The 17,880-nt window shown below is 37.4% G+C and overlaps 2 protein-coding genes and 2 pseudogenes across 2 annotated transcripts in view; 1 reads left to right on the forward strand and 3 right to left on the reverse strand.

Annotated features, from left to right (window-relative positions):
• LOC131332390 (uncharacterized) overlaps nucleotides 1-732 on the reverse strand; it is a 97,600-nt gene extending 96,868 nt beyond the window's left edge. The window contains exon 1 of the mRNA XM_058366592.1: nucleotides 721-732. The gene's annotated coding sequence lies outside the window, so the exon portion shown is untranslated. The remainder of the gene's footprint in view (nucleotides 1-720) is intronic.
• A 480-nt stretch (nucleotides 733-1,212) lies between these two features.
• Nucleotides 1,213-2,226, reverse strand: LOC131332405 (thaumatin-like protein). The gene has a single exon (XM_058366610.1). The coding sequence runs from the start codon at nucleotides 2,161-2,163 to the stop codon at nucleotides 1,483-1,485; it is 681 nt and encodes a 226-aa protein (XP_058222593.1). The 5' UTR covers nucleotides 2,164-2,226; the 3' UTR covers nucleotides 1,213-1,482.
• Nucleotides 2,227-7,038: 4,812 nt separating this feature from the next.
• LOC131332411 (osmotin-like protein TPM-1) lies at nucleotides 7,039-10,511 on the reverse strand (annotated as a pseudogene).
• A 1,105-nt stretch (nucleotides 10,512-11,616) lies between these two features.
• On the forward strand, nucleotides 11,617-11,726 carry LOC131334949 (U2 spliceosomal RNA; annotated as a pseudogene).
• Nucleotides 11,727-17,880: the final 6,154 nt, after the last annotated feature.

The following is a 17,880-nucleotide window of genomic DNA, read 5'->3' on the forward strand; positions in this document are numbered from 1 at the left end:
GTTTATGAGTAGAGTTACCGTAGAAAAAAAAAAGTGTTTGTTAACAATTTTTTTTTATTAGTGGAAACAAGATGGTATAATGTTAAAAGTTTTTTGTTAATGGAAACGAAATGGTAAAATGCGTTAAGTTTTCAGTGATTTTTGTTAGTGAAAACGGGGCCTTAATAGCTCCAAAATGATTTTTGTTAGTGAAAACGGGGCCTATATACCTCCAAAATGGTCCTCCAAAAGTTGTCCACACACTACACCGTATTACAAGGACTTGCACACACCATATTCATAGTTGAATGTGGTCCATACAGTTCTATTTGTGCACATTGGATTTTACGCCCCAATGGTGACGGGAGGAGAGGAATTTCTCCCTTCGTGCGATTTTTTCATCTTTCGATATTAGATTTCGGAGGTTTTTTCACTCCCTTTTCAACCCCCATCCTCCTCCTTCCCAAACCATCATCTGCTGCCCCTCCTTCGCCTCTTCCCCCTATAATTCGACAGCTTGGTAGATAAAGTTTGCTCCGGTACGGCGGACTCTGTCCGGTTTAGTTACCAATTTTCTCTTCTTTCTTTTTTTTGGTTCTTTTCTTTGGGGTCACCTGTGTGGGATTCCTTCTCGTTTGTGGAGCTTCTATCACTCTTGTGTGGATGTTTTTGGTTGTTTTCTGCAGTGCTCCGTCTGTTTGGAGAAGTGAATTTAGTTGGAGTTTGGTGTAGTATTTGGACTGAGTCTCCTTCTGTTTGATTTCTTATTTAGAGATGAAGTTTTCTCTTGATGTATTATTTCTTAGATTTATAATATCTATGACCTATTATCGTTTCGAAAAAAAAGAGAAAAAGAATTACGATCAAAACTGCTTTCGCAGAAAGAGTAAATGAAAGGAACTCATACCTATAGACGAGGAAGAAGAGGAAGAACCTTTATAATAGAGGAATTAGGAAACAGAACTAGAAATTTTGGACCTAATCTAAAAGTTTGAAGTTATTTAATTTTGATAGACATGTATCGATGTCATTGTAAGATCTACTTAATTTATACACAACTAACAAGACTACTAGTATAAATCATTGCCACCTCATCCCACGCGTAAGTGTGTGAAACGGCTGTGGGAAGAGCTGTAGGGATTAGTCTGAAGTGCGCGTAAGCTGATCCGAAACATCCTACATTACCAACCAAAAGAAAATAAAATAAAAAGACTTAAAATTATGTAACATATCTAATGCGAATTATCGTTTCATATCATAATTGTAAATAAAATCCTTGCCAGCCAGCCAGCCAGCAAAGATCACAAGTTATGCCAATTACAGATCACGTGTGCACATAATACGCGTACGTGCCAAAATTTATTCTTTCAAATAGCTAGCTAGCTTTAAAACCCCATCATATATATACTTGGATTTCAAGCCTTATTATAAATTAAGGGAAACTACTAGCAATGATGCTTGCGTGCCGCAAAACATCTTCTAGTAGTGGAGTATTAATTAATTTCAAGGGCAAAACACAACCTTGTAGTTGGTTCCCCCGGGACAAGTAAATAAGCTAGTCTTATCATCCTGGGGGTAACTATAAGCATCCGGGCACCTTTGCTTGAAAAACATTGAGAGAGGTGTGGGTCCACAACTTCCGGAGTTGCAACAATATTGATTAGTCTTGTACACAGTGCACGGGTTGTTACACCCGTCCTGGGTGCGCAGCTCGTTCGGGCATTGCCCCTTTATATCAGTAGTGCATCTGATGACGCGGGTGCACCCACCCGAAGTAGAGCTAAACTCCATTGGCACGTTGAACCCGTCTACGAGGGATATGTCGATGAAGTCCAAGTTCTGGTATTGGTTTAGCGCATATTCAGCTAGTGTGTTAGGGGGTTGACCGTAACCCCGGCACTCGAGAACCCCGCCGCAGTCACCGGTTTGGCACCTTCCTTGGCCCGCTCCGTTAAAGTTGCAACCAGTTCGGGGCCACACACGGGCTTGCTTTGTGCCTGCAGGTGGATTGATGGTCCAAGTCTGGCCCCGATCAAGGCGACGACCACCACCTGGAACAGCTCCGGCCCAAACGGTGTACCCACAGTTGTTTCGGATGTCAATAGTGGCAGCACGAGTGGAGGTGATGAAGAGGAGGGTAGTAAGAAGGAAAATGGAGAGGGAAAGAGATTTGAAGAATGTCATGCTTTGGGGGAACTTAGAGGAATGGGGTATTGGGGGTGGTGTAATGTGTGGCTTTGTGAGTGAAGGGATTTGGGTAATTTATAGGGGTAGAGTGGCCATGTCTATGGAAGTGTACATAGTCAAATTGCTTGGGATGACTTGATCTTTGATGTACTACATAGTTTTTTTTTGTTTTGGTAGTGAAGTTATAGTTTACAAATTGCATGTGTTCGTTTTGGATCTCGAAAATCAATCTCTTTTTTGCACGATTTTTAATAAAATTTTTTAATTGTTACTATCATTTATCTATCTATCTATATATTTTTTCACTTATTACCTCAAAAACCTTCCTCAAAATTCAAAAAAAGAAAAGAAGCCGACGACCATTTTGTCTAGAAGGGAGGGTGAGAAACAAAAAGAGAGTGGCCATTTGTCTAGAAGGGATTATTATTATTATTTTTTATTTTTTATTTTCGAGATCGGCCTAGAAGGGACTTCCATAGTCAATTTCTGTATGAAATTTTGCTTTGAGGACAGAGTTGGTTAATTATTGATCTTGGAAAATTGTAACAAACCGTATAAAGGGTTGTTTTTCAATTTATATTATTATAGGTTAAACGTACTTAGTTAGAAGTACGTTTGGATTTAGTTTTGATTTTTTAGGGAGGTTTTTGATAGTAATAAGTGAAGAGAGATAAATAGAGAAAATTGACAACAAATGTAAAGACCAAGTTAATTAACGAGGGTCCGGACCAACTACTATACAACAAGTGTGAAGACCAAGCCACACCATGTTTTCCTAGAAATGCCTTGTTTTGATAATTTTCCATTGATATTTCGGTGGAGCATGTAATAAGTACTTCTTTATTTTTTCAGTGGTGCTACAGTTCCCGATCAAATGGGATCCCGATTGGATCCTGACGCCTTGCCGGGCACACTTTGGCCATCAGACGGCCGATCCGAGCCGTCCAAAAATTCTAAAAAAAAAAAATCGAGTGGGCCAACACAAGAATCAACGGCATCCGATGTTTGTAGGTGCTCGATCCAAACATTCCATGTTTTTGTATATTTATGTTACAAAAACATGGAGTATTTGGATTGAGCACTTACACACATCGGATGCCGTTGATTCTCGCGAAGGCCCACTCGGTTTTTTTTTTAGAATTTTTGGACGGCTCGGATCGGCCATCTGGTGGCCGGAGTATGCCCGGTGGGGCGTCGGGATCCGATCGGGATTTTGGGTCGGGAACCGTAGACTTTTTGTTATTTTTTTTGGTCTTTTTCAATCGGAAGATGAGCATGTAAGTTCCTGACAAGGAAATTACACGAATGCTGGGTTGAGTTTTCAGTGGCATCTGCTATTTGGGGAGAAACTTATTCATGGCTCCATGTAATTTCGCCAGTCCATAAGTTCTTTGAAATTTTATTACCGTTAATAGATTGTTTTTAATTAAGATCGTATAAAACACTTCTGAACAATCGAGATTGAGCTCCGTAAAACTAATTCATGACTCTTCCATGAATGAGTTTTTTTCCTACGTAACTATTGGGGGACCCTCATTCTTGTCCTCGGTCCTTTACGAGTCCAATTAATTTTCCTGACAAAATTGGAAAATTTTAACAAAAGGACAGCTAGGGAGGTGGAAAAATCTCGGTCCTTTACGAGTCCAATTATCCCGACAAAATTGGAAAAATTTAACAGAAGGGACAGCCAGGGAGGTGGAAAAGTCTCAAAATCCTTTCGGATATTCGAACCGATCGAGATGCGGGGGAGTTCTCCTAAACTTACAAAAAAAGAAAAGAAAAGGCTCAAGTTGTTTGGTCCTTATTTGATGGTTATTTTTTATTTTACATTTGTTAATTTTGCGTCTAATTTTTATGAATTATTAATTCGTCTTGACGAAAGGAATCGGAAAAATAATTTTTTTTACTTTTATCCAAATATTTTGAGAAATTACTATTTTTAGCAAAAATAAGTGAAATAAATTTTTTTTTTACTTTTACCCAATTTGTTAAACTAGTTGTATCGCATGCGGAAAATTATTCAATGCCCTTGGAGCACCGCCATGTGGTGCCCCAAGGCCTTCTTCTACCACACTTTATGGTGTGGGACCCAAAATACGTGTGTAGGCCCCATTTAATGTGTGGTTGCAAAGGTTCTAAGGCGGTGCTCCGGGGCGTGGAATAATCTCTCGTTAATTACGTTGTTAGTGGGTACATCTTTAACTATTTATTTTTTTGTCTGTGAATGCATGCATGCAGAGTCAGCTGGTGATGAGATAATGTTACTCATCTTGGTCAAACAGGTGCTTTTATTGGTATGAGATTAAATTCTTTACACCGCCAGTGTAAATATTTGTTTCTTCTAAATCAATGTATTGCACCACGTCGCCATGTTTTATTAATTGGGACTACTGTTTTGACACGTGTCGCGATGCAGTTGATTTGGAGGAAACAAATGTTTATACCGGCGGTGTAAAGAATTTATTCTCTATTGGTATTCCAATTATTTTTCGTGAGTGAGTTAGGTAACTTACCAGTAAACACCCAAGAAGGATCTCAGGTGGAAAAAGTTAACCCTAAATATATAGGGTCTTTTATCGAGAAATATCACACGACATCTCTTTTAGGGTCTTTTGATCCGCCACATGTTTCTGAGGGACTCTGATTCATTGAATCTATCAAGCAAAATGAAAGTATTTCTTTTCTTCTTCTTTTTCCCCAACCGAAGCACCATATAATTGGAGCAGACATAAAACTTGATCCAATTCTCAAAGCGTAATATAAGCAACATGTACTTGGGATCTTTCAAGTAAATTTGATCCAACTTTAATCCGACATATATATAGTTTCGAGGCAACAAATGAATGGATCACTTTTCCAGAGCATCGTCGCACCTTAATGACATTTTGTAGCTAATAGCCTAGCTCATCAGAGTTACAAATTAGTGACCATTTGTCAACTACTTAGAATTGGTTGAATTAAACATGAAGTTAGTTAACAAATCTTGCTATCTATATAGTTGTCATCTGAATGCAACAACTACTGGGGGGAAGTATTACTCATCTTAATGCAACAACTACTGGGGGAAGTATTACTGGGGGATCGATGTTGTAAGTATGTTGTATGATTTTGTTGTAATTAAACCTACCATCTCTCGTAAGGAAATCGGTAAATCTGCCCACAAGTTTTTTCCACACAGATTCTTTGTCTTATTATGAGATGAGATTATCTGTCTTTTCCATTTGGAATACAACCAAAATACATGCATTGGAAGTTGGCCTACCACTCTTATTAGGGCCATTGCTTGGTGAAATTGTAAAAGATGGTGCTACAGGGTGTGAGAATTTAATAGTTGCACCCAGGGAACCATGGCTCGCTGATGGAAACAAACCAGTTATTTATTTCAAGTTAGAATTTTTCGGCTATGGCAATACACACCTGGACAACTACTTGTTAGAATTATAGGAAAATAGATACATACCTCTGGATCTCCACTTGATTATAGACTTTGTTTAAATCAACGAACACCCACCTGTTAACAAATACTCCACGAATGATACGGATAGAAACTCCGTGAATAAACCCACGGATGAATACTCTGTGAACAACTTCACGGATAGAACGAAAAACTCCGTGAATAATACCACAGATGAATAACTCTCACTAAGCAATCCACTAAAGCGTATTGCCTCCTTGGATATTTCACCTTGCTCTCTCCATTACAACTGTCTCTCAAATATTCAAATAGTTCTGATGGCCAATTATGAATATCCTAGCCACATATTTTTAGGCAATGTCAGTTTTGGAGAGAACAGTGGTGGGATCCCTTAAGGTTCTCATTCAGTTAGTTGTGGGAAAGACCCATAACTTATCATGGACCACTTTTCCCTCTTCCTGATCAATCAATTATACAGATATTTTCACATCCACATATTACAATCATGTCCATAAACATATTGTAATTACATTCTAACCATATAGAATTATCAGTGAGGCCCTTTCCTATGAATTTATTTATATCCTTCCATCATACTATATTCCACATGAATCACAACAGTAGAATAATTCCATTCATGTATCTGAAATTCTTAATTTTCACTTTCCAATTGGACCCCAAAAGTTTTAGAAAAAAACTTTCAGTATGTTATACTTCTATAATAATAAATAAACATTTTAAAAGAAAATGTCACCGGCCGGTTTTATTTGGTCCAATGTTATTGTGAAAAATTGCTCGAATATACTTTCTCTTAAATAGAGAATAATGGATTCCATGTTGAGCAGTAATATAATATAATTGAAACCATATAACCCAACATGTCCGTATATAGCCTTTTACATCAGCATCACCGATTGACAATATCAAAGTTACACGAATAAGCAATTAATATTATACTAGCCTCTCAGGTCTAAGGACAACAAATAAACCGTAGTAGAACTATCCTTCTAAAATTACGGTTATCATATACATAGGGTGTTCATTATCTAGATCTTGTTCAATACATGTGACAATCACATTATATCCACTTATTTGCTTAAGGTCACTACCTCAATGACGGGGTCAAAACATTCTATCATATAGCAGCATAATAAGCGTAGGCCTTCGTAGTGTGATGCCCAATCACACTCATGACCTAGAACTGTTTTGGGGTTTACAAGGTACCGAAAAATCATAACTCCCTGCTATTGAGTCATTAACCATAACATGATTTTTTTATAATGTTGCCCGTTGGACTTTATGTTCACATCTCATGTAGTAGCGAAAAATAAAAGTTGTTACCCAATAAACACATATCTATGAATAAAAACAAAAGTGCCAAACAATTAACTTAACCAAAAGAAAAACAAGTTCAACAATTGGATTTCAGGGCATAAAATCACTACTAGCACAACTAACTCTCTCTCTCTCTCTCTCCTGGTCACAATGACCTTATTTCACCAAGAACTCAAGCTAGTCTTGAGTGTCTTATTCCACATTATTACTTCCATACATTTCCAGAGGGAATTGTGTAGAGCCTAATGGACAAAACACAACTCTATAGTTAGTTCCACCAGGGCAAGTAAATGTGCTCGTAGGATCGTCCTGAGGAAAGCTATAAGCATCGCGACACCTGTCCTTGAAGAACCTTGAATAATTTGTCGGGCCGCATGGTCCTTGGGTGCAACGATATTCCTGGGTCTTGAAAACCTGGCATGGGTTGAGGCAGCCGCCCGGAGCCCACAAGGGATTCGGGCATTGTCCGTTTATGTCAGCAGTGCAAGTAAGGGGCTTACATTTTCCGGACGGGCTCCGGGTAGGGCTAAATTCCATGGGGATGTTGAACCCGTCGACAAGAGATATGTCGAAGAAATCCAGGTTACCAAATTGGTTCAGAGCATATTCAGCCAGAGTGTTGGGCGGGGCACCCCACGCCGTGCACTGGAGGACACCGCCACAATCGCCGGTCTGACAACGCCCCCTACCGCTAGCATCAAAGTTACAATTGGTCCGACCCCATATACGGGCCATTTTCGTTCCAGCAGCAACGTTTAGGGTCCAGCTCAGGCCACGATCTAGGTGGCGGCCGCCTACGGGTGAGACTGCCACCGGCCGCCCAGACCGTATAGGGGCAGTTGTTGGGGATTTCGAAGGTGGCGGTGTAGGTGGAGGTAAAGAGGCTCAAGAGGAAAAACAGAGGGATGGCAGGGCAGTGGCCGAGTACCCCATGGTGGTATTTGATAGGAGTACCATATTACTAAGATGCAGTGGGGTTTATATAGAGGGAGGAGGGGCTTTTGGCTTCACATAAATTAATGGATTTGGAAAGGAATTAATAAACTTTATCAGATCAAAGGATAAAAGTATAGGCGGCTACACGTAATGATTCCTAACGTAGAAAAGTCAGGTCATGCATGGATGTTTATCATCTGAAGTTTAGTCCTATCTTCTACATATTTTACAGTGACAATGCACTTTTTGACTAGCTGGGCATAATAAAACACCACATATTGGCCACAATGCTATACTATCTGTCTCTCTTAGATTAACGGATGTTCGATCAAGTTTACGCGATATAGTTATGAAGATTTGAATTTGACGACCTAAAAAGCTCCAGTGACACCGAAAATTTTCTTAAGTTTGGGATGTAGAATTCCTACTTGCTGTCAATGTCATGCTCCCGTTTGGGTGTTCAAAACTATGGTTGTATTAGCAAAAGTTACAATAGGGTCGAGCTAGAGCCTAGAAGGTACTACTCTCTTTTCAAAACTGTGACATAAGTTGCAGTCTATGAACCAAAATTTACCATCTGCGCATAACTTTCGAAACTGGCCATTTGGCATAAGTTACACATTTTTTCAACAACAAGAAGGAGAATTTTATTGATAAGGATAATGATTACAGAAGGATAAGGGGCAAGAGTAAAAAGACATCACTGAGGAAAACATCTCAACTAGGTTGGCACCCTAACCTTATGATAATCACATCCCACTCAATTCCGGAAAGGAAGAAGGTTTACACATGTTGGCAAGTTACACTTGCTGTTCAAAAAAGCAGCAGCAGCATGAGTTACACTTAGTATATGAGCCAAAAGTAACTTTAAGAAATTAAAATAAACTAGTTTATGAAGACTCTCCCCTCTATTTTATGCATTCGAATGCTTTTCAATATTTAATTTTGACTATAGATTCTGTCACAACAAACACCCAAAATATTATTGCGGTCTCAAATATGAAATAGTTTGTACAAAGAAAACTCCGATGGTTTGAGGCAGAAGATTGTTTTTGAATCTATTCCGGATTCGACCCAATATACACAATCGCACACATAGTAACAAAAACAAAAAAAACAAGACACATATTTACATGGTTCTCTAATTATAATTAGATGCATCCACGACTCATATCAGTTTTCCTATGTATCAATAGAAGAAGAAAGAGAACACCAGTACATACAAATTCTCTTATGGACAATTCGCTCTGCCTAAACTTGCAGTTCAATTAACATACAAGTGTGCCCTAATTGATGAATAATAATCGATTCATATAAAGTTACTTGCCATTCACCTATTCATCGAGTCTCATATATGGAATGAAAACTCAAACAAAATTAATAGTTCTTTATTTCAAAGTTGAATTTACTTTGCTACTACAACACAACCGCAACATGACAATACAACATTGATTATTTCCTTAGTATGTAGTACGAATTTGAAAATGCTGTAGGACACTCTATGTAGTGCACCCTGTAGGATATATCCGAACTATTCATCCCCGCAATCAATGGTTGCTATTCGTTGAAACATTCTTATCTGAATTACTGATTGCCGAGATGGACTATCAAAATCTTCCCTACAGAGTGCATTATGGAAAAGCACCCTACAGCATCCACTTATTAGTACAAAGACCTTATTTCACCAAAGTAACACAAGCATACTCAAAACTCAAAAGACCCCTTAATTTACATCACAATACTAGTCCCATTCACTTCCATGGGGACATGTGGATCCCAGCCCCATGGGCAAAACACAACTCTAAAATCGGTCCCACTCGTGCAAGTAAACGTGCTTGTAGGATCATCCTGAGGATAGCTATAAGCGTCGCGGCACCTATCCTTGAAGAACCTTGAGTAATCCGTCGGGCCACAAGGCCCTTGTGTGCAACAGTATTGCTGGGTCTTGAAAACCTGGCACGGGTTCAGACACCCGTCCGGGGCTCGCATCGGGCCCGGACACTGCCCGTTGATGTCCGCGATGCACGAAATGGGCTTGCATTTGTCGGTCTGGGCCCTGTTTGTCGGGATGAACTCCATGGGGATGTTGAACCCATCAACCAGAGAGATGTCGTAGAAATCCAGGTTACCAAATTGGTTAAGGGCATATTCAGCCAGGGTGTTCGGAGGGGTGCCCCATCCCGAACACTCGAGCTTACCGCAATCCCCGGTCAGGCAATGACCGTTTCCGGCGCTGTCAAAGTTGCACTTTGTACGGCCCCAGATCCGTGCCATGGACGTGCCGGCGGGCACCGATAGCCACCAGCTTTGGCCCTTCTCGAGTCTGCGGCCCCCGCCGGGGGAGGCGGCGGCCCAGAGTGTGTAGGGGCAATTACTGTGGATTTCGAAGGTGGCTGCGCGGCCGGAGGTGAAGAGGCTGAGGAGGAGAAAGAAAGGGAGGGGAATGTTGGCTAAGTAACCCATGCTTGGGGTTTGTATCTTTGAACTTGTTATTAGTGTGTTTTTGGTATGAGGAGGGAGGAGGGGGTTTATTTATAAGGGACAAGGGCGGCTTTTGGATTCATGTAAATTAATGGTTTTGGCCATCCTTTGAATTAAAGATGGAATGAACTTTATGAGATCCCACTATTGGTGTAAAAGTGAGGCGGCTAGTGATCAATTTTCATGGGGTAGTCAAAGAATGGGGGCTTATCATCTACAGGAGAGTCGTATAATCCGAGAAATTTTTCGGTGTCGGATGGATATATCCCTCTTGGTACTCGTTCGGAACATTCGAGCCGTTCAATATATTTTTGGAAAGTTCGGATTGAAACCCTCTCTCCTCTCATTCAAACACCTACTCTCTCTTTTTCTCTCTCCAAATTTGAGCCGTCCAAAAATGCAATGGATGGCTCGGATGCGTCGAACGAACACTACATGTTACCCACCCGGCACTGAAAATTTGCTCAGTCCCGAGAAATAGGGCAATAATGTTACCACCCATTTGTAAAAAAAGTGAACTATATTTTGTGCTCTGCGTAACAAAGTTAAAAGACTAGCTAGAGCCTCGAAGGCGTGCTATCTATATGGGACAGATGAATTATCCGAACAGCTAATGAGTTTTGAACATTATTCAAGCTGTCTCAAGTGAGTTTTATTAACCGAGCCGATGACAAAACGATCTCGGGTAACTTAAATTTTTTGAACACCACGTAAGTCGAACACGAGATGAGTAGTAGTTTGTTTGAGTTTGGTTTAAAAGTTTAACGCACACTCTTTTAAAGGCATTCATGTTTGGTTTATTTATGGGACAAACAGATCTCAAAATGAGCAAGTTGTTAATCAAGTTGCATTGACGCTGCTGCTACAGGGTGATCCCGGCCTTTCCTTTCTCTTTTTACCTTGTGATCTTTGAAATCTTGCTTTCTTGCTACTAGACTCATACTTTTCTATTCTCTTGTCCCCTTTCGTTACGAATTGGATCGTCTTGACCTTTGTTTTAAGGTTTTTTTAAGCAAATCAAGGACCTAAAAAACCACATCTAAAACTGAAACCGCACGCTGCGACGTCCATTAACAAAATCTATACATATAATCAATAGATTGTTAATGGAAAAACAAAAATGTGCTTCTCGATATTTCTAAAGCCAAAAAGCAAACTCTATCTTCGAGGAAAGAAACATCTCACTATCCATGAGACAAAATCATATGCAGTAGTCCCTTTCCTAGCTACCTTAACATTTAGATAAGGATGAAGGATATTAGTAAGCATATCTTTGCTTTGTTATACCTTTCTTGGCCTTTTTGGCTAAGATCAATTGTAGTATCTGTTCTTATCAGTTTAATATCTGATATGTACATGGGCCATTCGGTCTGTTTTTAATTTTCTAGCCAATTTTCAATCACACTTGAATAATCGACTCCGTTTATTTTGTAGAGTTTGACGAGAACCATAATCATACTAAAAATCGTGTTCAGTTTAGATTTTCTTCAATTTTCATGTGTGCCGATCATGTATTTACAAAAATCCGATGAACATGATTTTTTTAATGTTAAAGGTTCTCGCCAAACTCTACAAAATGGACGGACTCGATCATCCAAGTGTGATCGAAAAATGACCAAAAATTAGAAATAAACTGGAGGAAAAACCAAAAGTGTTGGTATACCCGGTATACAAAAAAGTTTCTCCACAGGAGATGTGATTAAGGGTGGGGTATTGAACTGCATGCTACCATGAGTACTAGTAGTATTTGATGGAATACCAAATTGCAAAGGGTGTTTGGTTAGTGCATTTTCCCATTTTTGCATTCTCATTTTCACATTTTGGTTGTTTGGTTACCCAATTATGAAAACTCATTTTGTAAAATCCATTCTCAGTTTTTGACAATGGACGCTAAAAACCAAAATGAGCTCTGGACCTTTTCCCATTTTCCCATTTTCTGTGCAATTACCAAAATACCCATACTATCATAACCTATTTACCACTTTTGCCCTACCTTTAATTACCAAAATGAGCTCTGAACTTGTGTTTTTTTTTTTACTTCGGTTGGTACTTTAATTTGTTTGCTAATATTAAGGGTTTGTGTTTCTTTTATTGTTCTTTATATTATGAGGTATGTGTTTGGCATTAAATTAAAGTGGGGGAATTTCTTTTTTCAAATATTACTTGTAGCATGATCTTATTATTTAAATTCTAAAATACCAAATAAAAAATATTAAATGTCATTACTGAACATAAATTGTGAACAAAATTGGAAGAGAATGAGAAGGCTTTCAAATTCTTCCTTACACCTCAAAATGATAAAAATTAAATATTTTTACATATTTTAACACAATAATAAAGGCCAAAAGCAAAAAGAAATAAATATTTGTACACCTTTTAAAACAATAATAAAGACCAAGGGCAACTTGGTAAAAAGCCAATTCATAATTCATTTTCATCATTCATCTGCCAAACACTACTATTGTTCCAAAATACATTCTGCACATATCTCCCAAAGACTCCTTCATTCTCTAAAACACATTCTGACCATAATCCAAAAAGTCAAAAAGCCAAAAAGCTAAAAATGAAAAGCCAAAAAGTAGGCTCCCAAACACCCCCAAGAGTGTAAGTTCTGTTCAGATGAGGCTGAAACCATAGGGTTTTTGTCACCGCCCATTGTGGGCCCTAATGTGTGTTCATTGCAGTAGTTCACTACAACAAATTACACAATTGCCGACTAAATTTCCGACAAAAAAAATTTAGTCGTCAAATATTGAATCATTACTGACTAAATATATGTTAGTCGGCAAATATTTTTATATTTCCTGACAAAAATTACTTTAGTCGCTAAATTTATAGTTTTGCCGACCAAAAAATAAATTTAGTCGGCAGTTACAATTTTTTTTACCAATTTAAAATTTTAACAAATGAAATACATTCCCTGACTAATTAGTTTGGTTGGGATTTATAAATATTGGCCAACTAATAATAGTTTTAGTCGGGAAATGCAAATTTTTTTTACCAATTTAAAAAATGAATAAATGAAATACATCCCTGACTAATTAGTTTGGTGGGGTTTTATTAATATTAGCTGACTAATTAATAATAGTTTTAGTAAATACAATTTTTTTACCAATTTAAGAAATTAATAAATGAAATACATTTCCCGACTAATGAATTTGGTCGGGATTTATGCATATTTAGCCGACTAATTATAGTTTTGGTCGGGAAATGTCAATTTTTACTCTCTTTTTTAAAAATTTCACTAAAGGAAAGATTTGTTTCGACTACATTGATCACAATGCTACCTTTCCGATCGAAACCGTTCATTTTTTTTTTCTTAATTCTAAAATTTAGGCTCGATCAGGTTTAAGGAAAGCCTTTTTATCGGCACGCAAATTCTTAAGTAAAAATAATTTTGTTGTCCGATCTAGTGTCTATCCATATGCGGTTAACTTTAATTTTTGTATGAATAATGTAGAGACCCGTGAATTATACTATTTTCTGTAATCATTTATAATATGTGGAATATCGTATTTTGAGGTTGTAATGATATTTGGAAGTGTTGGTAGCAATTGGGGTTTGATTTGTTGATCGTCGGCGAAATTTCATTTTTCTGTCCAGCCAGTACCGGTACTACATTTTCCCAGTACTGGTACCCAGTGTCCAGAACTTGGCCCATTTGACATTTTGAAGGTTCTAGTACCGATACTGCATTTTCCCAGTATCGATACCCGTTTTGATTTTTAGAAAACTCAGCACGCATTTTAGCCCACTATAAATACACCTCTTTATCATTTTTCACACCCAAAACCCACTAAATAGATTTGGAAACACCCCCTCTCACCTACCCCACTCCAATCTCACTCAAATCTCTTGATTTCTACCTCATTTCAAGATCCAAGTGATTTCTTCCTCAAATTCTCTTGAATCTCACATTTGGTGGACAATGGGTAAGTTTTGTATTCTTGCTCTAACTTGTTAGCTCTCAATCACGTTTTTCACTCTCTCATCTCAATCACTTGTTGATCTATGTTTATTTATCTTGTTTTTGGGTTATATCTTCTCTAGATTTTGTATCAAAGCTTGAGAGGAGCTCGTTTTGAAAGATTTAGGCTTGACCCCACTTGATTCTCCTAGGGTTTTGCTTAAAAATTCACTTTGGTAGGGATTTTTCTTTCTCTACATGTTATGTGGTGCTTACGTGTGATATTAGTGATTGATTGTTATACATGGTTCGGGTAGAACACTTTATGGCTTGAGGATTGCATATCTTTACGAAAGTTGCATTGTGTCTTGATTGCTATGACCCATGGGGTGTTTGTGACGTGTTAGATGATGTTGTTATGTGTGGAATGGGTATATGATGTCGGTATTGATAGTCATGATAATGTGGTTGTCATTGTGTAGTTGAATGTGAAGTTTATTATAACGCAAGGGATGGAAACACAAAATCGCAAGGGGTGAAAATATGGTGGAGGAAGAATGTGTGTGTGTGTGAGTGCTTGATGCTAGTATATGGTATTGACATGTGTTATTTTGGACTTGCCATTTAGCTTGATTCACTGTATTCACGTTCGTCATCTCATTAGCATATAGATTTCGTAGAGATTTTCTTACTGGGCTTGTGTAGTTTAACCTAATCTTTCTTTTCCGGTTCAAATGTCGGACTTTAGCTTGCTTGCATAGTGCGCTAGAAGTGAAAGATCTTTTTGAAAACTTACATTATTTGGTTACTTAAAAACTTCTTTTGTTAAAGATGGCTTTGTAACTAATTACTCTTAATTTCCTTTTTGACTAAATGGTTTGTAACTAAAGAATTTATTTATACTCTTACTTAAGCTTATTTGGGGCTGGTGTGCCTATGTTGTAAATTCTTAAACTTGGGGACTTGATTTGTAAATGGAACCGGAGGGGACTCTTTTGGGTAATATTTATGATATGCGAAGATCTTTTATTGAAATGAAATATTTATATATGTTGAAAATCGAGGTCGTGACAAATAATCTTATTTGTATTATGTCAAAGATAGATGGTTTCAATTGCCAAAAAAAAAAAAAAAAAATCTTAGGCGGTGCTCGGTTAGTGCTCTATAATACTTAAATGTCTCCAAACGCATTAAATATTTTTTGATCAGGTGGTCACCAATATCGAATGATCTCCAATTTGGAGACAATGCTATAATCGGTAAGATATGAAATCCTAATGGTTCAGATCGGGCAATTGTGTTTTTTCTTGTAGTGGTTTGAACCGTTCATCTTGTAGGATCCGTTTGATTAGTGAAAAAAATATAATGAAAAGTGAAAATGATAGAAAGTGAAGTGAAAGAAAATGTAATTTTTTTCTCACATCTGTTTGATTAGGATGGAAGTTTTGCAAGAAAATAATAAAGATAATAAAATATTATTATTTGAAAAGGAGGAAAGTTGCTCAAATTAGAAGAGAAAATGTAAAGGGAAGAGGGTAAAGAGAGAATTTAGAGTGATTATTGTTGATTTTTTTGAGAAAATAAAAATTTTCTACACATTTTGTGAGAAAAAGTGAGGCAAGCTCTCAAGCTTTTTAGAAGGTTGTATGTGAAAGTTCATTTTCTACTACTTTCTAAGATATTCTTTCTAAGTGAATACAAAAAAAATGATTTTTTTTTTTTGATCTTTCTTGCATTTTCTACCATTATCTCGCTAATCAAATAGACCCGTAGGGCTCACAAACTAACATAGCCACGCAAAAAAACAACTTTATTAGGCATCAATAACTATATCAAAAATTAAATTTTGGTTTATAAAATAGACAGTCATGAATAGTTTAACTTAAAAAATAAAAATTAGTGACAGAATCATGGCTGTGTGTTTTATAAACCAAAATTCGATTTTTTATATAGCTATTGATGTCCTTGACCGCTTGTTTTATAAACCAAAATTCCATTTTTTAAATAGCTATTACTAATGCCTAATCAAGTTGATTTTGGGAAAATGATGGCCAATGACGTGTTTTGATAATGAATACTTGTCAAAAACATTTTCAGCATTAACAAATGTTTTTAGTTTGTCCTTGGTAGGTATTAATTATCAAAATACGTCATGGACCGTCATTTTCCCGCTGATTTTTGCATAAATATACTACTTTGCGGACCCTATACGATGAACAATTTAAATTACTACAATGAACGTGCATAATGGGCTCCCCAACGAGTGGCAAAAAACCATGGGATTTTCACCTCATCTGGAAAAAATTTGAACTCAATTGCATGAATGAGAAACTATGCAACCTCTATTTTTTCGATTGGTTCATCGAGGGTTTAGTTCCGGTCGATTTATCTCATATTCCTAATGGGTTCACCGTAAACAGAAAAGAAAAGTTGGGCGCACCATTAATTGAAGATTCTGTCCTAACTCCGATCCTTACCTTTTTCTTTACCCGTCGGATTAGTATATATTCTATTTTTGCTTATTTTAGAGATTCAAATTGCTTAATACTATAACGAACAAGAATATGCTCTTGGATTTTTGTTTTGTTGATATTTTTTTGGGCGGCTGGATTTAGGTGTGATGATCTGCTGTAAGTTTTGTTTTGTTTTGTTGATGTTTTTTTCTATTTTCTCCCCCGTTGAGAAGGCTTTCTTAATCCCTACGAGGGTTTCTTGTTGGTTGCTTGGCTAGTATTGCGTTTGTCACGACCCAAATCTAGCGGATTTAAATATCGTGACCTGCCAGTGAGTCTGTCTCACCAAATGCCTCTATTGACCCTCTTTTCTTTTCTTTTTAAAAAGAAATAACCATAACATTTGTGGAAGTCTTCTCTAATAATCAACAATCGCTATTAATTCATTATGCTAAGATCAACATAGGTTACAATTTTTCCTTATTCATTACATAACCATAACATAAGCTTAATAACATTGTTACTTGGCCCGCCCTTCTAATCTTGATTACCTGAAAAAGGAAAGATTCAACAACATAAGCCACTGCTTGTGTGAGATTATGAATTACCAGAGTTACACGAGCTACCATGGAATTCTTTTTATCAAAGAAAAACAGAAATCATAAATTTAGTTTTTCATGGCTTGAACTGTAACCAAAATCATAACTTCAGTTTTTCATGGTTTAAACTGTAACCAATATCATAAGCAAAACCATATATACGATATACCATCCAACGATTACCGCCAGTAATGAGGGAGCGACCCCAAACGCGTATACAATGAATTGATCAATTTAAACGGACACCCAGCTATGTCCCTTTCCATTCCGCCCTTATTACGCCATTCCCACGGTATCTTTAACGTCCCCCAGATTCAAGGACATCGTTCGGATGTATCGATAATACTTTTCCATATACTTTTCAAAACATCATAACTCCATGGAATATTTGCTACAAAATAATTCATATGTTAAATAAACATACTTTTGTAAGTCAAAAATATAATTTTATGAAAATTCATGTAACAGGGATAATTCATAACTCCCCTTTCGTTCCGCTCAACTTGGCTTATGATTAACTATTTCGAATGATTCGTACCTATTTCTTTTCCTCTTCTTTCCTCCTCTTTTCTTTCTCTCCTTTCCTTT

This window comes from Rhododendron vialii, chromosome 7a, assembly GCF_030253575.1.
Source record: "Rhododendron vialii isolate Sample 1 chromosome 7a, ASM3025357v1".
Taxonomy (NCBI): Eukaryota; Viridiplantae; Streptophyta; class Magnoliopsida; order Ericales; family Ericaceae; genus Rhododendron; species Rhododendron vialii.